At 48.4% G+C, this 21,504-nt stretch overlaps 2 protein-coding genes across 23 annotated transcripts in view; one reads left to right on the top strand and one right to left on the bottom strand.

Annotated features, from left to right (window-relative positions):
- Positions 1-21,504, bottom strand: part of LOC128085239 (solute carrier family 22 member 13-like) — a 59,713-nt gene that overhangs the window by 25,322 nt on the left and 12,887 nt on the right. For 2 of the 20 annotated variants that reach the window (XR_008208855.1, XR_008208854.1), the window contains exon 10: positions 9,268-10,037. The exons of 16 other annotated variants lie outside the window; for them this stretch is intronic. Coding sequence is in view for 2 of the 4 variants with exons in the window: in XM_052692328.1 (XP_052548288.1) it covers positions 9,942-10,037 (96 nt within the window). In the remaining 2 variants the exon portion in view is untranslated. Of the gene's footprint in view, positions 1-8,609; positions 8,716-9,102; positions 10,038-21,504 lie in introns of those variants that run through there. 2 more of the 20 variants (XM_052692334.1, XM_052692328.1) reach the window with 2 other exon arrangements.
- LOC128085242 (solute carrier family 22 member 13-like) lies at positions 115-20,400 on the top strand. Of its 3 annotated transcripts, none has more exons than XM_052692348.1 (10): positions 115-660; positions 1,541-1,644; positions 2,370-2,524; positions 2,958-3,126; positions 3,265-3,385; positions 4,052-4,146; positions 4,852-5,066; positions 6,074-6,182; positions 6,389-6,598; positions 6,691-7,344. In XM_052692348.1, exons 1-10 carry the CDS (start codon positions 253-255, stop codon positions 6,758-6,760), a joined length of 1,656 nt encoding a protein of 551 aa, XP_052548308.1. In that variant the 5' UTR covers positions 115-252; the 3' UTR covers positions 6,761-7,344. The 3 variants fall into 3 exon arrangements, with proteins under 3 accessions (XP_052548308.1, XP_052548310.1, XP_052548309.1); XM_052692350.1 differs by lacking the exons at positions 1,541-1,644; positions 2,370-2,524; positions 2,958-3,126; ... (4 more) ...; positions 6,389-6,598; positions 6,691-7,344 and adding exons at positions 15,199-15,302; positions 16,026-16,180; positions 16,617-16,785; ... (4 more) ...; positions 19,672-19,881; positions 20,009-20,400 and having other exon boundaries at positions 271-660; XM_052692349.1 differs by lacking the exons at positions 115-660; positions 1,541-1,644; positions 2,370-2,524; ... (5 more) ...; positions 6,389-6,598; positions 6,691-7,344 and adding exons at positions 13,856-14,278; positions 15,199-15,302; positions 16,026-16,180; ... (5 more) ...; positions 19,672-19,881; positions 20,009-20,400.

Genomic DNA, 21,504 nt, shown 5'->3' with positions numbered 1-21,504 from the left:
GTTAAAAGCAAACTTGAACCTCTTTCCCCTGTGGCTCTGCTTGCAGAGGGCACCCTGCAGCCCCACCCGCTACCAAAGCCTTGACACATGAACCCAACCCAAATGGCAAATGGTGGCAAAGTGCATCCCAGAAGAATCCGGTGTATCATTTTAGTGGGGGAGCATGCTGGTTGAAGTGCTCGTTTTATCACATCTGATTAGGTGTTTAGTGCTCATACAGTTTAAACATTAATATTGCACTATTTAAGTGACATGCTCCACACTAGCCTGGCCACAGAGGTAGTCACCATGGTCGAGTTTGGGGATTTGATAAGAGCTGTGAGGGAGTGTGGCCTCTATCAGAAACTGGTGGTGCTGTTGATCTCCCTCCCACAGCTTCTTATTCCTTTTCAAATGGTTGGCCAAGTGTTCATGGTTGTGGACGTGCCTCATTACTGCAACACGGACTGGATCCGTGCTGTCGGCCCCAACCTGACAGAGGAAGAGCAGCTGAACCTCACCCTGCCCCGGGATGCGAATGGGGACTACGAGCAGTGCATCATGTACTCGCCTGTGGAATGGGACCTCGACTCCATCGTGGCATACGGCCTGAATGCCACAGAGAAGTGCAGCAATGGCTGGGTGTACCCCACAGCACAGCCGCCATCCCTGCTCACCGAGGTCTGTATGTCCCTGTGATGCTTTGGTGATGTGGGATGGGATGGGATGGGATGGGATGGGATGGGATGGGATGGGATGGGATGGGATGGGAGAATCCTGTGGTGTAGGTTGGTTCAAGGAAAAGTCACGGTGCTCACCACACATCTTCTTTTCAGCATCCACGTAACTTGCAATGTATGCTATATGGAGGGACATTTTCAATCTCCCTGCCAGTTTTTGCTATCCTTCTGCCTGAATCTCCTTACATGCCCAACCCCATGAAAAATATTTCCCTTCCCAGAGCTTTACCAGTAGTTGAGTTTTCTGGGGCCTCCAGAGACTTCAGGGCTTGGGCAAGATGTCCTATGGGCCATGAAGATGACAATGGGCTCTGCCTACTGATATCCCCAACTTCTCCCGCTCTGAACCTTTGTTCACTCTTCCTCATTTCTCTCTTCCTTCTTCCTCACTCCCAGCTCCAACGTACTCTCACAAGTACCTTCCACTGAGCTCTCTGCTGCTCTCCTGTCTTCCTCCCTTCCTCCTGCCCCAACCTGTACTGCCCTTGCAGCCAGGGAAACAAGGTGCTGAGACTCCTGTCCCAAGGTTCTACTTCAAGCATAACATGCCAGCCGGGAGGTTCCTTTGGAGTGTCTATGCTGGAGGGAGTCCTGCATGCCCCAAAGCTTTGGGCATCATTGAGTTCCCAATGGATCTGCTCCATATTCAACCTGTGCAGTTCACGTAGACATTCATACCTTTACGAGTGGGATCTCTGCTCCCATGGGCTACAGGAAGAGCGTGGGCACACAGTTCCCCTTGTCCGCCTGGGAACACTAGCACTGCCCAGCCTAGAAACTTGGACCGCTCAAAAGCAAAAGCATCTGTTTCCTTCCTCCAGTTTGACCTTGTGTGTGACAGGAAGGACCTGAGTGACATCTCCCAGTCTATCTACATGGTGGGACTTCTCATAGGATCTATCATCTGTGGACCACTCAGTGACAGGTGAGGAGACACAAATACCTACCGAGAGTTATTGCCAGGAACCCAAAAACATGCCTCACTGAAATTCATGATGCCCATGCAGTCATTAATGAATGATGAATGAAGAAATACCCCCTCCACAGAGCTCAGTCCCTTGCCTGAGCAAGAGCATCTCAGTGGTCCATAGATACCTGAGAGGTAATGGAAGATACAGCCTGACGGAGGTGGGAGGGTCAATCAGCAATCATGATTCCAGTCCCAGTTGACATCTCAGCTACACAGGGATTCCACAGACCTACATTTGGGCACCTGCAGCTGCTAACCACAGCATGTGTGCTTCCTTCTCATGGCTCTGCTCTGCTTAGGGTGACCCTGGCCAAAGTCCTTAGGCTGTGGGAACCCAGAGCCATACAGGGATCATGGAAGGGAGAAAGGCACCATATGTGTACAGAGTATGCAGAGTTGAACCAGTAGTACAGCCTGTTTCAGCTTCAGTCTGATCCTCTTTGCACTCAGCAGAGGTGGTGTGGAGGCCTTCCAAGGGCTTGGTACTTTGGAAGTGACTTTAGCCTTTCCTGGCACCACATCTGGTCAGAAGTGGCAAGGCTCCTTTTCCTGTCTGCCCCTTCCTGGGTCGAGGAGCTTTGTTCTCATGGATCCCAAATCAGTGTGTATCCCTCTGGGCTCTTCCCCATACCCATGGAGTCTCTTCAGATGCCAACTATGCCTTCCTCCTTCTTCCACAGGATCGGCCGCCGGCCAGTCCTTCTGATCTGCCTTCTTGGCCAGAGTTTATTCGGTTTAGTAATTGCCTTTTTGCCCAATTTCACTCTATACATTGTCTTCAGATGTATCATGGCGACTGCTGTGTCAGGAATTCTGATTACTACCTTGCCCTTAGGTGAGTAGGCTGCCCTGGATGTGAGGAAAATTGATGAGGGCCCTCAAAGATGCAATGCAAAAAGGGACATAAATGATAGTCCTGGAAATTTTAAAGGCAACCCTCTTAAACAAAAGCTCTGTGATAGACCTGGTCCTCCTCCAGCAGGAACAAGACCTATATGAGCCAATCCTCAGGACAGAGTATAGAGAAAGAGGCGTGGGGGGGTTCACAGGGACTGTGCTGACAGCCCAGAAGATGCTGTGAGCCCTTGACAGGGACGTGCAGTGTCTTCATTGCGTGAGGCCATTTCTAACATGTCACTGACAATGTCCCGGAGGTCTGACTGCCAGCCTCCAGACTCCCGTAGAGCTCTTCCCTGGGAGAGACACACTGCTTGAATGAGGAGAAATCATTCACAACGATGACACTGAATCTTCATTGTTCTTTCCAGCTACAGAATGGGTTGGAGTCTCCTATCGACCAACAGCAGTGCTTGTTTCTCACTGCTTTTTAGCCACTGGACAACTGGTCTTGGCTGGCCTGAGTTACGGTATTCGTAACTGGAGGTTGCTGCAAATAGCAGGGTCTGCTCCTATGTTTGCCTTTTTCTTCTACTACTGGTAAGTGGCAGGTGGGCAGTGAGTTCCCTGCAAACATGGCAGGTGCTGACATCATGCCCGCTGCTGGTGGTAAGGGGACAGGCTATGAGGAAGCTGAGCAGGTCACAGCACTGTTTTCTGCACTCACCTCCTTGGCAGGGTGCTACCAGAGTCAGCTCGCTGGCTGGTGACAAAAGGCAAAATAGAAGAAGCTAAGAAGTACCTTAAGAAGGCAGCATCCATCAACAAACGCACCATTCCTCCAGAACTGCTGGACCAGGTACAGCAGTGGCATGCCTTGCAGACCCACAGACCTGCCTCTGTGCTTGCAGCCCTGGGGCAGCAGGATTAAGCCAGTAAATAAAGACCTGGCAAGATGCTGGTGTTTCCAGTTCAGAAAAGAGTTGTGGAAGATTTGGGGTCATCGGGGAAAGAGCTTTCCATGCATTGAGGGACTGCTTAAAGATGGGTGATGCATAACTCTAGCTTAAATTGACATGAGACGTGGTCAGGGAGGAGGGGCCTCTTCTGCTGAGGCTCAGCCTGCAGCATTGCCAGAGTTCACCGTGGGAAGAAGAAAGGAGGAACCCAAATGCTCCCCTTACTTTTCTGCAGTAAAAACTTCACCAGTGTTGAGGTTGAGCATGAATCCTTGCTCTGTGGTTTTCCATGCCTAAATATCCTAAGAGGGGGTTACCCACCTTTCCGATCCACGCACTGTACACTGGCAAAATGTTCATCCCAAGGAACCCCTCTGATTCCAAACTCTGGCTCAGGACACCCAGTCCCCAGGCACAAGAGCCCAGCCCCACTGGGCTGCCGTCCTTCCCAATACAGCTGTGGTCACCTCCATGTCCTGCTGGGGTTGTCTTTTGTCTTGTGCTGGAGAAAGAGCTAGCCATAGGTTTCCTTTGTCTGCTCTGACTCTGGCTTTCTGATGTTGAAGCTGAAGGGTGAGACCCAGTCCAAGTCTGGAAGTATTCTGGATCTCCTTCGGAAGAAGCACCTCCTGAGGATGACTTTAATCATGATGTGTGCCTGGTAAGTCACCACCTGGTTCTTTCTCTCCTAACTTCCATGTGAAGAGAAGAATGCACCGAGGGTTTTTCACAAATGTAAATTCACTTCACAATTTTGGGGGACATGGTAGAATCAGGAAGGTAGGAAAGATCATCAAGTCCAACCGTCAACCCATGCCTCTGACCAGCTGTGAATCGTTATGGAACTACAGAACCGTAGAGTGGCTTGATTTGGAAGAGGCCTCAAGGATCATCAGGTTCTAACCACCCTTCCACAGGCAGGGTTGCCAGATGCTACATTCAGGACGAGATCAGATATACCAGCACCCCCTCACATCTATGTATTTGCTATCCTTTCTCTGCAGGCTGGACGAGATACACGTTTGCTGGGCAGGGAGAGAAGATGATTATTCTAGATACTGCGAGGGTTGTGGGAAGAGCTGGAGTAATTCCAATTTTGAGGGCATCTCTGGACTTCAGGGCAGTTTTGGGTCCCTACAGAAATTCTGGTTTCACCTTGTATATTGCTGAGCATATTGGCGTCCATAATGCATTACCTGGTTTAACTGTGTCCTACAGAACTGTCCCAGGTGTTGACCAGAATTAAAATAGAGATTCCTGGACATTTAAACAAATAACTGCATGTCTTCTAACTAGCCTACATTTTTAAAGAAAAAAAATCCGTGGAAACTCAACTGATTACCTATTCTGTTCCATTGAATTTCAGGTTTATGGATAGTCTAGTCTACTATGGACTGAGCCTTAATGTGACAGGCTTTGGTCTCGACATCTATCTGACACAACTTGCTTTTGGAGTAGTGGAATTGCCCGCTCGTATTTGCTGCATTTACCTGCTACAGTGGTTTGGGAGGAAAAAAGTCCAAGCAGTTCTCCTGCTGTTGGCTGGCTTGATGTGTCTCATCATTGTTGGCATCCCTGAAGGTGAACAAAACTCTTCCCAACTCAAGGGAGAGGCCCAACTCTTTTTAATTTCTTTCACAACCTGCTCCCCCCACACCTGTTTCTAACTGCAGTTTCCCCACACTGTGTATCTTTGCCCCTGCCCCAGTTGTTATTCAGATGATGCAAATAAGGCAGGTTTGTGGCATGCTTTCAAGCTATTGAATCATAGATTCATAGAATCATACAGGTTGGAAAGACCACTATGATCGTCTGGTCCAACCATCAACCCATGCCTGTGTCTGCTCTATACCATGTCCCTCAGTGCCAGATCTCAATGTTTCTTCAATACCTCCCTGGGCTGCCTGTTGCAATGCACTCTTTCCAAGAAGAAATTTTTCCTACTATCCATCCTGAACCTCCCCTGGTGCAACTTGAGACCACTTCCTCTTGTCTTACTGCTAATTACCATATCTATTATATGTGATATTTTCAAATGAGCATTCCCCAGCGACTTGCAGTGCCTTAGTTAGGAAATGAACAAGGCCTGAGAAGAAATATGGGTTTCCTTTGCTAGTTGTGTAGTGGGTATTTTGCTGAAAAGGATATGCTAGGAGAGGTATCCGATACCTTAGGTGGCAGACCTGCTTGGAAAGTCCATCAGAATCACACAATCATGGAATTGTTTGAGCTGGAGGGACCTTTAGAAACCATCTCGTCCAACTCCACTGTAGTGAACAGGGACATCTACTGCTTGATCAGAGGCCCATGCAGCCTGACCTTGAATGTCTCCAAGGACAGGGCGTCCACTGCCTCTTTGAGCAGCCCGTGCCAGTGCCTCACAACCGTTATTGTAAAAGACTTCTTCCTTATCACCAGTCTGTATAAGCTATATCTCCCCTCATTTAGTTTGAAAATATTCCTACACGTCCTACCACAACAGCCCCTGCTAAAGAGGGCTGTCTCCAAAAATCCTACTGCAGAGACCCAAGGTCCTGCAGAACCTTCTCTGTTGGCATCACAGCAGCCATCTCTTCTCTTTCCCTCAGACCAGGCCGTGGCAATCACCGTCCTGGCAGTCATCGGCAAGTTTGCTGCATGTGCCTCCTTCTCCACCTCCTATATCTACGCTGCAGAGCTCTTCCCCACCGTCATCAGGTGAGATTCCCCCATACCTTATGGCTTCCCATGAAGGTGGGAGCACACAGGGATGCACTCTGCAACCCGGGTGCTGGTGGTGAAGGGCAGGAAGGAGGCACCACGACATAGCCACCACCATGGCTAGCACCTCCTAATGGTGTAGTGCTGGTCTTCTGTAGGGCTGAGACCAGCCTACAGCTTTCACTTTCCCCTTCATCCCACAGGCAGAGCGGTGTGGGGCTGTGCTCAATGGCAGCACGCGTGGCAGGGATCATCGCCCCGCTGATCCTCATCCTGGAGCAGTACCACAGTGCCATTCCCTTGGCTGTCTATGGCAGTGCCACCGTGCTGGGGGGGCTGCTCTGCTTCCTGCTGCCCGAGACTCGCGGGGTTGAACTGCCAGATGACACGGTGACAGATAACCACCAAAGGAAGTGAGTGCTTGGGGCTCTAGATTTAAAGCAAAAAAAATCCAAATGTGAAAATGTTAGGACATGATTTCTTCCTCTCTCCTTCATGTCTCCAGAAGCAAACTGCAGACCCTGTCCAAGACAAACAGTGAAGAGAAAGAAATAAACTCAGAGAAAGATGTCTAAAGATGCTTGGAAAGCAAGGGATGAACAGACAAGCAGATACTAAAGGTCTACTCTAACAGAATCTGATTTTAAAGAAGAAAAATGAGGCACTGCTGTCTGGAAACTGGTCTTGCAGATGATCAACAAACTCACCACTCACAGTCAGAGGGAGAGGAGATCTGTGTCACCGCGTTTGGAAAAGTCGCGTGTGGGACTGTTCTTGAGAGCCAGTCTGCTGTGCCTGGCTGTGCGAGTCCTCCCTGACGTGTTTCCAGTCCCTTGCAAACTGGTACCCATGGAACCATCCCTGTCGTGACTTACAGCAATAAAGAATCGCCAGCAGAGCGGCATTACTGGGCAAGCGAGCGCCGGGCTGCGTCCCTCCTGCACTGAGCACTGGGGTCGTCAGCCTTGGCGGCGGTCCGAGCCTCCGTGTCTGATCAGGATGTCACCACAACCCTGTCACACGTACTTAGGTCTTCTTTCTATGTGGAGTTGAATTGGAATTTCTACAGGAATAACATAAATTATACTGGGAGTTTGATAAGAGGCGCTTGTAATGCAATACGTGAAGAATAAATGGCGTTGATTTCCTCTTTTCTTTCTTACAGTTTCACAGTTGGCTTTTGTAAATGCTGTTGGCTGTGGAGTGTTTTCTACACAGCAATTGTAAGCCTGTAATGTAACACACAGACGGAAACGTGTTTGGTTTCCCTCAGCCAGCAACAATGCAGAAACAGAGTGTTGAAGCAGAACGAGTGGGTTCAATTAGGACATTTTTTATTTCTGAGCCTTCTGATGAACAATCCATGTTTATATATTTTTCTTGATGAGCAGCTGCGGAAGCTTCCTGAGCTGTGCTTGTACATGTGATTGAATGTGAGATAAGCTGAGTGGACAGATGGATGCTTTACCTCCGTCATGGTCAGCTGCTAATGAAGGCCCCATTTGGCTACTGCCAGGTCAACCACAACCTTTAGTGGCATCTGCTGTCCCACAAAGGAAGCAGGAGGGTGGCTTTTAGTCTTACTCTGCCTAGTTACAGTCAGAGATGATCTTTAAGGTCCCTTCCAACCCAAGCCATTCTGTGAGCTCATGCCTTTTCATTAAGCTGTCTCTCCCAGCACAACGCTAGTCTTGCTCCCAGGATCTTCTTGGCCACTCAGCAAAATGCATCCGAGCATTTTGTTTCTGAGGGATGAGGTGTCAAGAAGTCGAGGCCAAGCATGTTTGGAGGCTCACAAGATCTCCCGAAATTGCACATTCATTGATCTTAGCACACTCTTCGGCCACTCACAGGGTCCATGGCATTTGTTCATCATTACCATCAGCACCTTCCCACAGTTGGCCCTCCCATCATGGTGTCATAAACTCTTCCACCAAGGCCTTGCATCTGCTGCTCCGACTTCAAAGAATCATGGAATCACAGAATGGCCTGGGTTGAAAGGGACCAACCCCCTGCAGTGTGCAGGGTCACCAGCCACCAGACCAGGCTGCCCAGAGCCACATCCAGCCTGGCCTTGAATGCCTGCAGGGATGGGGCATCCACAGCCTCCTTGGGCAACCTGTTCCATTGTGATTTTTGTCCCTACCTCTCCCAGAGCCTTCCCACTCCCTACACTTGGATATGGGGTCATCCTGTTTCCCTTACTTAGCCCTTCAGATCACATCAGGCACTTTTTGCCTTTTGACCATGACCTCACTATCATGGGAGGCCACAACATTCCATTATATGGATGCAAAAGTGTGCTGTATTCGCTGAAGCTATTCTAACTTGAGTTTGCTCTATCAGCTCCATTTGTTACTGTGCAGAACAACACGTAGACCAGCTAACAATGTCATTAAACACAGCAATACCAATGGACAGTTTCCAAGTCCTGATCAGCTGTGCAAAACATCGTCAGTCAAACTGCTCAGGTGCTCCTCAGCCAAGAACAACACATCCAGTGGTCTTCACACTAACCAGGTGCAGTTTTCTGGGGAAAAGCAGACAAAATGGATCTGCAGCTTATGAGAGGGACAAAGGAGATGGACACAGAAGTACATCAAGTGTGCCTGGACAGCTTTATTTATGAAGTGAATTGAAACAGACTGTCTCATAGAAGACTTCATTGAAGGTGAAGCCATGATTCACTCCATAACTGTGTGCTTTATTCCAAGCTCTTCTCTCAACTTCCACTTTCATCCCCGTATTTTCCATAACAGCCTGTCAGAGGCAGCCGCCAGCCTTTGCAAAGGAAAGAGTTCTCAATCAAAGGACGGATCACCTCCATCTTCAGACCCACTGAACAAGAGCACCTCAGCCACAACTTATCAAATCCCCTGACCAGCAGTGCTGCAGAGTGGTAACACCAGAGCCAATCTCTCCTGGTGGGACACTGCTGCATGTCACTGATTTTATTAGAATGTTGTCTTCAGCAAACCACACATCTGTGGGATACTTTGTTCCAAGGAAAGCATGTAGGTACGATGAGGAAGAAATAATGCCTCATCTGAAAATTTCTCAGCATCACCAGAAAGAATGAAACCTTTCAGCAGTGTGCAGTGAAAGCTGTTGCACCACCACTGTAGAACTTTCTGGGCTTCATCATTTAAATACACATGGATATAGCAAGGGGGAAGTGGAAGGGGAGGCATCCTTGCTCACTGTTTCCTGTTTCTTCTATCATATCCTCTTTTTTCCTCAGCTGATTATCTCAAATCTTAAAAAAGAATAAAACTTAAAGGAGCAGTTTTTAAAAAGGGTGAGAAAACCATGCTAGACAGTCCAGAGAAATCCCTCTAGCAAGGTGAGATGGTTTTCAGTGCTGCATCTGCGCTGCCTTTCTCCTCACTGAATACAGTACTTCTTTGCTGGTCTCTTCAGTGCTCTGGCAGGTGTCTCACTTCACAGTCTCATGTTCTTGGAGATGGGACAGGAAAGGGAGAGGGAAAATATCACATCTATTCTGGCTTCCGATTTCTTTCTTTTGGCCTTAAACTAAAAGCACATTCTCCAGCAAGAGCACTGTTAACGTGAGACAGCATGCAGTGCCCAAAGAGAAGCTATAGAGGGAGATGCAGGAAGGCAAAAAAGACAAAGAATGACAAGAACTGGCAGTCACTGCCTGAGTGGGAGAGGTGCCATGAATGGAGTCTTTGCCTGTCCTCAGCAGTGTCAGAGCACCAGGTGGCCTTCAATTACAGCTGCTTGTAGGCCCAGCTAGAAGTAAGTGTTCTTTGTGTTCTCACTGACTTGGCCAGCATCTTTTACTTTCACGTGTCCTTTGTCAGGGCTGCTGCTGGCATTTCCATGGACCTAATGGAACAGAAAAAACTTAACAGCATGGCACAGTGTGATTTGATGACAGTCTTCTCCGATTAGGCAAATGGCACACAGCCTTCAGCAACCTGGCTTCACCACATATCATCTACTCTATGACCAGTCCTGATCACACAGCTCAGGAGAACAAACCAGAAAACAACAGAATCTCTGCACTTGGTTTGCCGGAGGTGACAGATGACCACAATATGCCCCATCTACAAGAAACAGAACCTCAGGCCTGTAGAAAACGAAAGACAAGATTTTCCCCAAACAGTCATCCCAAATTTAGATTGGCAAAATCCACAGACAGAAACTCCACCTTGCTTTGATCCAAATCCCTCCACGCTGGGTCAGGAAATCCTAGCAGAAACAAACGCTCCACTGGTAGCATGGGACACCTCCAGCCTCCTGTTCCTTGCTGGACAGGATGAGGTTGTTACCGGACACCCAGGAGGGAGCCAGAGCTGTCCACCCCTGCAGCACTTTGGTGCACAGTCCCAGGCTCCCAGAGATGCTGAGGGTGCGTTTGGATTGGGTCCTAGTGCTGAAGGCCCAACAAACAAATACCTCCCCGTGCAGGAAGGCAGCATTCCCCCATGCTACCTGTTCACCAGCCATGCTTCTGACAATCAGAATCTCTTTGATCCGTTAAATGGTGGCCAGGAGGCTCATGCACAAATAGGAAAAAGCAGAGAAATATCAGAAGCTGAAGAAGTTCTGGAAAATCTCTCCCCTGCAGACCCAAATGTGTCCAATGATGGCCTTTTCAAACAGGAGTTCTTCATATAGCTGGGGGGAAAAAAAGAAGAAGGGCTCAGAAATCTGCCACCCTTCTGGCACTGGGTGAATTCAGTTGTGCATTGGCTGATTTATTAGCATCTTAAGGGGCTAAATTTAAGATCTCTATCCTGATCGTGGCGGATCAGTGCTCAGTTCCCAAAAAAAGAAAGAGCATCATAAAGTCTGGCTTCACTGTGAGAAACCTGCAAGGGGAGAGTCATACCTGCAGTGGGACCAGCACCTCCATCTACTGTAAGGCTTCCTCTGATGATGACTGCATGGCCACTGGCTACAGCAGTGAGCAACGAGCTCATCCAGATCCTGAAACTGCCAAGACAAGAAAGCTGTTATCAGGAAGGAACTGACTCCTTGGCCACAAGTGCCAAAAGAAAACACAACGGGCAAAGGCAGAGGTGAGGAGGGCAGGGTGGATATTTGGCTCGAAATCAGGTCTTTGCAATAGTAGTGCTTCCACATAAATACGATGTCTAAGCCCTCCCGAAGTTAAAGGAGGGTTAGTAAGTACTGTCAGTGTGGTTTGGAGGAAGATTCTGTTCACAATGAACGACTGTGTTCAAAATGCCTCAGAACTCCACTGAGTTTATTGATTGATCTCTTCTGATTACAGTGCAACCCTAGATATCTATTTCACATAGAAACAACTATATTTAGACACCTAGAGCCGAGTAAATGCCATATATGCACTCTTTGATTACAATGTCTCACTCCCTCATGATATTTTCCCTTTTTTTAGACTGCATAATTACTCCACAGGGGAGGTTACCATTGTTATACTCATTTTATGATGGTAGGTAAAGATAAGCAAATGACCTTGCCAAGGTCACTCAGTCTGAAGGCAGAGGAGGAGAGGGAATCCAGGCCTCTTGAGGCATTCATTGCGGCATCGCTACCTCTGCCATCCCTATGTGGTTTCCTCTCAACCCCCCTAGATGCCCACTGCTGCCTCAGCATGAATACTACAGGAACTAGCAATTACACTAATAATAAAGAAGCTCATCAGAAACCTTAGAAAGCAAAAGTAAGAGCATACAGACTGTGAAAAAGTTTGTGTACGTGGTCTATTGCGGTAAGACGGTTGATGGCTGGACTAGATGATCTTAGTGCTTTTTCCAACCTTAATGATTGAGTGATTCTATGATTCGCTGTAGCGCATCACTTCATGTTATGTGATGTGTTAATCATGTCCATTAAATATATATATATATATATATATATGTCCCGCCATGACAGAGATGAAATATACACCGGCTCTGTCAGATCTATTGATGGAATAAAATTGCTTAATGACTGCATCTGCTGTAAAACTGAATTCATTGCTTATGCAGAGAGACATGAGTATGAATCCAAGGAAAAGGGAGATGTCCCTGAGAGCTGCATGATTCATTAGATGCTGAAATTGGGATGGGCAAGTGCCTTGGGACAAAGTTTGAGGGAGCTGGGAGAAGATCTAGGAGACCTCATTGCAACCTTCCAATACTTAAAAGGAGCTTATAATGAAGAGGAGGCTGACTCCTTGCACGGTCTGATAGTGATAGGACAAGGGAAAATGGTTTTAAACAACAGAGGGAAGAGAGCTGTGGGTGCCCCATCCCTGGAGGTGCTCAAGACCAGATCAAACAGGGCCCTGGGCAGCCCGACCTGGTGGAGGGTTACCAGCCCGTGGCAGGGGGTTGGAAATAGATGGTGTTTAAGGTCCATCCCAAAACAAGTTTTTCTATGTGATGATTCTATGACCCATTCAGCCCCACACCTCCTTGTGAGATGAAGACAGTCAAAGGAACAATCTCTTTCTATGAAAAGTGTCACCTAAGGGTGACAGAGTTTGCAAGAGGACACTGAAGCTTTCCCAGGTTATCAGCCATCCCTATCTGGTGACATTTTGAAAAACAGCCTCAAGAAGTCATGTCTGCATGAGCACATGAGAGAGCAGCCATGTCTGAGTCACTCCCAGGGAGATTTTGTAGCCAAAATCTGAACTCTTTGCTACAGGGGATGCTGATGGATGAGTGGAAAGGAAGAACATGAGCCACGCACAGCAGGGCAAGCTCAGAGATTTCAGCTGCCCATGCAGGATGGGTTTGAAATGCATCTGCAATGGAAAATCTCTTTGGCCAAGTCATCGCAGAGCATAGCAGTCACAGATTTTGGCTACAAGGAACCTCTGGAGCAGCCAGAAGACCTTTTCTAAATTACACACCACATTACATATTCTGAGGGCAATGCAGGTTTCCAGTTCCCAGGAATAAAGATATAAACCACTCAGAGAGACTGCCCAGGAAATTGTTGAGAGACACAGCAGAAATCAGGTAACAGCCAGGCTGCAGCCACCCCTTATCCCCAAATTCTGTTTGCTATGAATGACTGTGTAATGAACCCACATTTTTTCTTAAAGATACTCCCTCAGTCAAATCTGGTTTTGGATTATCTCCAAAATGCTGTAGTTTAGATTCAGTGTTGCAACTGACCAGGGTTTCTACCTGGGACCAATGAATACTGACAGCTTAGGGCACGGCTGTCAACATCAAGCCAACATGTTGACCAGCTGTATATCATCGTCCAAAGTAAAAGTACAACGAAAGCTTTCCTGCTGCTCTTTCTGGCAGCAGCATGGGCTATCTAATCTGAAGCCATAAGTGAGAGCAGCAAATTCGGAAAAAGGCACAAGGTTTGAGATGGGACAGGGAGATCACTCCCCAGTCACCATCACGGGCAGAACAGAGTCTGTGCTGGGAGAATAATATGAATTATTGCTTATTGTAACTAGAGCACTGTGAGTTAAAAGCAAACTTGAACCGCTTTCCCCTGTGGCTCTGCTTGCAGAGGGCACCCTGCAGCCCCACCTGCTACCAAAGCCTTGACACTTGAACCCAACCCAAATGGCAAATGGTGGCAAAGTGCATCCCAGAAGAATCCGGTGTATCATTTTAGTGGGGGAACAAGCTGGTTGAAGTGCTCGTTTTATCACATTGGATTAGGTGTTTAGTGCTCATTCAGTTTAAACATTAATATTGCACTATTTAAGTGACATGCTCCACAGTAGCCTGGCCACAGAGGTAGTCACCATGGTCGAGTTTGGGGATTTGATAAGAGCTGTGGGGGAGTTTGGCCTCTATCAGAAACTGGTGGTGCTGTGGATCTCCCTCCCAATGCTTCTTAACATTTTGCAAATTGTTAGCCAAGAATTCATGGTTGTAGACGTGCCTCATTACTGCAACACGGACTGGATCCGTGCTGTCGGCCCCAACCTGACAGAGGAAGAGCAGCTGAACCTCACCCTGCCCCGGGATGCGAATGGGGACTACGAGCAGTGCATCATGTACTCGCCTGTGGAATGGGACCTCGACTCCATCGTGGCATACGGCCTGAATGCCACAGAGAAGTGCAGCAATGGCTGGGTGTACCCTACAGCACAGCCGCCATCCCTGCTCACTGAGGTCTGTATGTCCTTGTGATGCTTTGGGAATGTGGGATGGGATGGGATGGGATGGGATGGGATGGGATGGGATGGGATGGGATGGGATGGGATGGGATGGGATGGGATGGGATGGGATGGGATGGGATGGGAGAATCCTGTGGTGTAGGTTGGTTCAAGGAAAAGTCACGGTGCTCACCATGCATCTTCTTTTCAGCACTAAGGTAAATTACAATGTATGCTATATGGAGGGACATTTTCAATCTCCCTACCAGTTTTTGCTATCCTTCTGCCTGAATCTCCTTACATGCCCAACCCCATGAAAAATATTTCCCTTCCCAGAGCTTTACCTGTAGTTGAGTTTTCTGGGGCCTCCAGAGACTTCAGGGCTTGGGCAAGATGTCCTATGAGCCATGAAGATGACAATGGGCTCTGCCTACTGATATCCCCAACTTCTCCCACTCTGAACCTCTGTTCACTCTTCCTCATTTCTCTCTTCCTTCTTCCTCACTCCCAGCTCCAACGTATTCTCACAAGTACCTTCCACTGAGCTCTCTGCTGCTCTCCTGTCTTCCTCCCTTCCTCCTGCCCCAACCTGTCCTGCCCTTGCAGCCAGGGAAGCAAGGTGCTGAGACTCCTGTCCCAAGGTTCTACTTCAAGCATAACATGCCAGCCGGGAGGTTCCTTTGGAGTGTCTATGCTGGAGGGAGTCCTGCATGCCCCAAAGCTTTGGGCATCATTGAGTTCCCAATGGATCTGCTCCACATTCAACCTGTGCAGTTCACGTAGACATTCATACCTTTACGAGTGGGATCTCTGCTCCCATGGGCTACAGCAAGGGCGTGGGCACACAGTTCCCCTTGTCTGCCTGGGAACACAAGCACTGCCCAGCCTAGAATCTTGGACCGCTCAAAAGCAAAAGCATCTGTTTCCTTCCTCCAGTTTGACCTTGTGTGTGACAGGAAGGACCTGAGTGACGTCTCCCAGTCTATCTACATGGTGGGGCTTCTCATAGGAGCGATCATCTGTGGACCACTCAGTGACAGGTGAGGAGACACAAATACCTACCGAGAGCTATTGCCAGGAACCCAAAAACATGCCTCACTGAAATTCATGATGCCCATGCAGTCATTAATGAATGATGAATGAAGAAATACCCCCTCCACAGAGCTCAGTCCCTTGCCTGAGCAAGAGCATCTCAGTGGTCCATAGATACCTGAGAGGTAATGGAAGATACAGCCTGACGGAGGTGGGAGGGTCAATCAGCAATCATGATTCCCGTCCCAGTTGACATCTCAGCTACACAGGGATTCCACAGACCTACATTTGGGCACCTGCAGCTGCTAACCACAGCATGTGTGCTTCCTTCTCATGGCTCTGCTCTGGTTAGGGTGACCCTGGCCAAAGTCCTCAGGTTGTGGGAGCCCAGAGCCATACAGGGATCATGGAAGGGAGAAAGGCACCATATGTGTACAGTATGCAGAGTTGAACCAGTAGTACAGCCTGTTTCAGCTTCAGTCTGATCCTCTTTGCACTCAGCAGAGGTGGTGTGGAGGCCTTCCAAGGGCTTGGTACTTTGGAAGTGACTTTAGCCTTTCTTGGCACCACATCTGGTCAGAAGTGGCAAGGCTCCTTTTCCTGTCTGCCCCTTCCTGGGTCGAGGAGCTTTGTTCTCATGGATCCCAAATCAGTGTGTATCCCTCTGGGCTCTTCCCCATACCCATGGAGTCTCTTCAGATGCCAACTATGCCTTCCTCCTTCTTCCACAGGATCGGCCGCCGGCCAGTCCTTCTGATCTCCATTTATGGCCACTGTTTGTTCAGTTTAGCAATTGCCTTTTTGCCCAATTTCACTCTATACATTATCTTCAGATGTATCATGGCAACTGCAGCATCAGGAATTCTGATTACTACCGTGCCCTTAGGTGAGTAGGCTGCCCTGGATGTGAGGAAAATTGATGAGGGCCCTCAAAGATGCAATGCAAAAAGGGACATAAATGATAGTCCTGGAAATTTTAAAGGCAACCCTCTTAAACAAAAGCTCTGTGATAGACCTGGTCCTCCTCCAGCAGGAACAAGACCTATATGAGCCAATCCTCAGGACAGAGTATAGAGAAAGAGGCGTGGGGGGGCTCATTACAGGGACTGTGCTGACAGCCCAGAAGATGCTGTGAGCCCTTGACAGGGACGTGCAGTGTCTTCATTGCGTGAGGCCATTTCTAACATGTCACTGACAATGTCCCGGAGGTCTGACTGCCAGCCTCCAGACTCCCGTAGAGCTCTTCCCTGGGAGAGACACACTGCTTGAATGAGGAGAAATCATTCACAACGATGACACTGAATCTTCATTGTTCTTTCCAGCTACAGAATGGGTTGGAGTCTCCTATCGACCAATAGCAGTGGTTGTTTCTCAATGCTGTTTTGCTGTTGCACTAATGATTTTGGCTGGCCTGAGTTACGGTATTCGTAACTGGAGGTTGCTGGAAATAGCAGGGTCTGCTCCTATGTTTGCCCTTTTCTTCTACTACTGGTAAGTGGCAGGTGGGCAGTGAGTTCCCTGCAAACATGGCAGGTGCTGACATCATGCCCGCTGCTGGTGGTAAGGGGACAGGCTATGAGGAAGCTCAGCAGGTCACAGCACTGTTTTCTGCACTCACCTCCTTGGCAGGGTGCTACCAGAGTCAGCTCGCTGGCTGGTGACAAAAGGCAAAATAGAAGAAGCTAAGAAGTACCTTAAGAAGGCAGCATCCATCAACAAACGCACCATTCCTCCAGAACTGCTGGACCAGGTACAGCAGTGGCATGCCTTGCACACCCCACAGACCTGCCTCTGTGCTTGCAGCCCTGGGGCAGCAGGATTAAGCCAGTAAATAAAGACCTGGCAAGATGCTGGTGTTTCCAGTTCAGAAAAGAGTTGTGGAAGATTTGGGGTCATCGGGGAAAGAGCTTTCCATGCATTGAGGGACTGCTTAAAGATGGGTGATGCATAACTCTAGCTTAAATTGACATGAGACGTGGTCAGGGAGGAGGGGCCTCTTCTGCTGAGGCTCAGCCTGCAGCATTGCCAGAGTTAACCGTGGGAAGAAGAAAGGAGGAACCCAAATGCTCCCCTTACTTTTCTGCAGTAAAAACTTCACCAGTGTTGAGGTTGAGCATGAATCCTTGCTCTGTGGTTTTCCATGCCTAAATATCCTAAGAGGGGGTTACCCACCTTTCCGATCCACGCACTGTACACTGGCAAAATGTTCATCCCAAGAAACCCCTCTGATTCCAAACTCTGGCTCAGGACACCCAGTCCCCAGGCACAAGAGCCCAGCCCCACTGGGCTGCCGTCCTTCCCAATACAGCTGTGGTCACCTCCATGTCCTGCTGGGGTTGTCTTTTGTCTTGTGCTGGAGAAAGAGCTAGCCATAGGTTTCCTCTGTCTGCTCTGACTCTGGCTTTCTGATGTTGAAGCTGAAGGGTGAGACCCAGACCAAGTCTGGAAGTATTCTGGATCTCCTTCGGAAGAAGCACCTCCTGAGGATGACTTTAATCATGATGTGTGCCTGGTAAGTCACCACCTGGTTCTTTCTCTCCTAACTTCCATGTGAAGAGAAGAATGCACCAAGGGTTTTTCACAAATGTAAATTCACTTCACAATTTTGGGGGACATGGGATCATAGAATCAATAAGTGTACGGGAACTGCTGAGTCACGGCCTGAACCTCTGATTGATCACCTGAGGTGAGCCATGAGTCAGCCAGAGGAGCACAGCTGTAGGCAATTCACCTGTGCTGCCGGAAGCGGTGGAGCTTGGTTGCACCTCTAATAGACCTATATAAGAGCTGGCTACAAGTAAGGAAGGGTCTCACCTGGAGATCCCTCCTTCTGGTGTTTTGCGGTGAGCCCAGCATAAGGGTATGTCTTCAATTTATTCTCTCTTGTTATTATTGTCCATTTCGCCTAACTCTCTTGTTTATTTTGTGATTGTAACATCTTCATATCCATTGATTATAAAGTAAGGTAGGAAAGATCATCAAGTCCAACCGTCAACCCATGCCTCTGACCAGCTGTGAATCGTTATGGAACTACAGAACCGTAGAGTGGCTTGATTTGGAAGAGGCCTCAAGGATCATCAGGTTCTAACCACCCTTCCACAGGCAGGGTTGCCAGATGCTACATTCAGGACGAGATCAGATATCCCAGCACCCCATCACATCTATGTATTTGCTATCCTTTCTTTGCAGGCTGGATGAGATACACGTTTGCTGGGCAGGGAGAGAAGATGATTATTCTAGATACTGCGAGGGTTGTGGGAAGAGCTGGAGTAATTCCAATTTTGAGGGCATCTCTGGACTTCAGGGCAGTTTTGGGTCCCTACAGAAATTCTGGTTTCAGCCTGTATATTGCTGAGCATATTGGCGTCCATAATGCATTACCTGGTTTAACTGTGTCCTACAGAACTGTCACAGGTGTTGACCAGAATTAAAATAGAGATTCCTGGACATTTAAACAAATAACTGCATGTCTTCTAACTAGCCTACATTTTTAAAGAAAATAATCCGTGGAAACTCAACTGATTACCTATTCTGTTCCATTGAATTTCAGGTTTATGGATAGTCTAGTCTACTATGGACTGAGCCTTAATGTGACAGGCTTTGGTCTCGACATCTATCTGACACAACTTGCTTTTGGAGCAGTGGAATTGCCCGGTCGTCTTAGCTGCATTTACCTGCTACAGTGGTTTGGGAGGAAAAAAGTCCAAGCAGTTCTCCTGCTGTTGGCTGGCTTGATGTGTCTCATCACTGTTGGCATCCCTGAAGGTGAACAACCTCTTCCCAACTCAAGGGAGAGTCCCAACTCTTTTTAATTTCTTTCACAACATGATTCCCCCCATGTATTACTAACTATAGGTCCCCCACACTGTGTACCTTTGCCCCTGCCCCTGTTGTTATTCGGGTGATGCAAGTAAGGCAGGTTTGTGGCATGCTTTCAAGCTATTGAATCATAGATTCATAGAATCATACAGGTTGGAAAGACCACTGAGACCATCTGAACACAAAGTCCTGCTTGAACCTTCTCTGTTGGCATCACAGCAGCCATCTCTTCTCTTTCCCTCAGACCAGGCCGTGGCAATCACCATCCTGGCAGTCATCGGCAAGTTTGCTTCGTGTGCCTCCTTCTCCACCTCCTATATCTACGCTGCAGAGCTCTTCCCCACCGTCATCAGGTGAGATTCCCCATACCTTATGGCTTCCCATGATGGTGGGAGCACACAGGGATGCACACTGCAACCCGGGTGCTGGTGGTGAAGGGCAGGAAGGAGGCACCACGACATAGCCACCACCATGGCTAGCACCTCCTAATGGTGTAGTGCTGGTCCTCTGTAGGGCTAAGACCAGCCTACAGCTTTCACTTTCCCCTTCATCCCACAGGCAGAGTGGCATGGGGCTGTGCTCAATGGCAGCACGCGTGGCAGGGATCATCGCCCCGCTGATCCTCATCCTGCAGGATATCCATAGTGCCATTCCCATGGCTGTCTTCGGTGGCGCTAGCGTGCTGGGGGGGCTGCTCTGCTTCCTGCTGCCCGAGACCCGCGGGGTTGAATTGCCAGATGACACGGTGACAGATAAGCAACAAAACATGTGAGTGCTTGGAGCTCTAGATTTAAAGCAAAAAAAAAAAAAAAACAAATGTGAAAATGTTAGGACAAACAGTTGGAAGCTGGAATGCTTATGGTGTGATTTCTTCCTCTCTCCTTCATGTCTCCAGAAGCAAATTGTAGATCCTGTCAAGACAAACAGTGAATCGAGTCCTCCCTGACGTGTTTCCAGTCCCTTGCAAACTGCTACCCGTGGAACCATCCCTGTCGTGACTTACAGCAATAAAGAATTGCCAGCAGAGCGGCATTACTGGGCAAGCGAGCGCCGGGCTGCGTCCCTCCTGCACTGAGCGCTGGGGTCGTCAGCCTTGGCGGCGGTCCGAGCCTCCGTGTCTGATCAGGATGTCACCACAACCCTGTCACACGTACTTAGGTCTTCTTTCTATGTGGAGCTGAATTGGAATTTCTACAGGAATAACATAAATTATACTGGGAGTTTGATAAGAGGCGCTTGTAATGCAATACGTGAAGAATAAATGGCGTTGATTTCTTCTTTTCTTTCTTACAGTTTCACAGTTGGCTTTTGTAAATGCTGTTGGCGGTGGAGTGTTTTCTACACAGCAATTGTAAGCCTGTAATGTAACACACAGACGGAAACGTGTTTGGTTTCCCTCAGCCAGCAACAATGCAGAAACAGAGTGTTGAAGCAGAACGAGTGGGTTCAATTAGGACATTTTTTATTTCTGAGCCTTCTGATGAACAATCCATGTTTATATATTTTTCTTGATGAGCAGCTGCGGAAGCTTCCTGAGCTGTGCTTGTACATGTGATTGAATGTGAGATAAGCTGAGTGGACAGATGGATGCTTTACCTCCGTCATGGTCAGCTGCTAATGAAGGCCCCATTTGGCTACTGCCAGGTCAACCACAACCTTTAGTGGCATCTGCTGTCCCACAAAGGAAGCAGGAGGGTGGCTTTTAGTCTTACTCTGCCTAGTTACAGTCAGAGATGATCGTTAAGGTCCCTTCCAACCCAAGCCATTCTGTGAGCTCATGCCTTTTCATTAAGCTGTCTCTCCCAGCACAACGCTAGTCTTGCTCCCAGGATCTTCTTGGCCACTCAGCAAAATGCATCCGAGCATTTTGTTTCTGAGGGATGAGGTGTTCCAATTCATGAGTTCCAAGATGAGGCCAATCATGTTTGGAGGCTCACAAGATCTCCCAAAATTGCACATTCATTGATCTTAGCACACCCTTCAGCCACTCACATGGTCCATGGCATTTGTTCATCATTACCATCAGCACCTTCCCACAGTTGGCCCTCCCATCATGGTGTCATAAACTCTTCCACCAAGGCCTTGCATCTGCTGCTCCTATTTCAAAGAATCATGGAATCACAGAATGGCCTGGGTTGAAAAGGACCACAATGCTCTTCCTGTTCCAACCCCCTGCAGTGTGTAGGGTCACCAGCCACCAGACCAGGCTGCCCAGAGACACATCCAACCTGTACTTGAATGCCTGCAGGGATGGGGCATCCACAAACTGCTTGGGCAACCTGTTCCACTGTGATTTTTGTCCCTACCTCTCCCAGAGCCTTCCCACTCCCTCTGCTTGAATATGGGGTCATCCTGTTTCCCTATTACTACTCAAATCAGGCACTTTTTGCC

This window comes from Tympanuchus pallidicinctus, unplaced genomic scaffold (assembly GCF_026119805.1).
Source record: "Tympanuchus pallidicinctus isolate F22 unplaced genomic scaffold, pur_lepc_1.0 scaffold3, whole genome shotgun sequence".
Classification (NCBI taxonomy): domain Eukaryota; kingdom Metazoa; phylum Chordata; class Aves; order Galliformes; family Phasianidae; genus Tympanuchus; species Tympanuchus pallidicinctus.
Note: the sequence above shows the minus strand (reverse complement) of the source record. Positions and strands in the feature narration are given on the sequence as shown.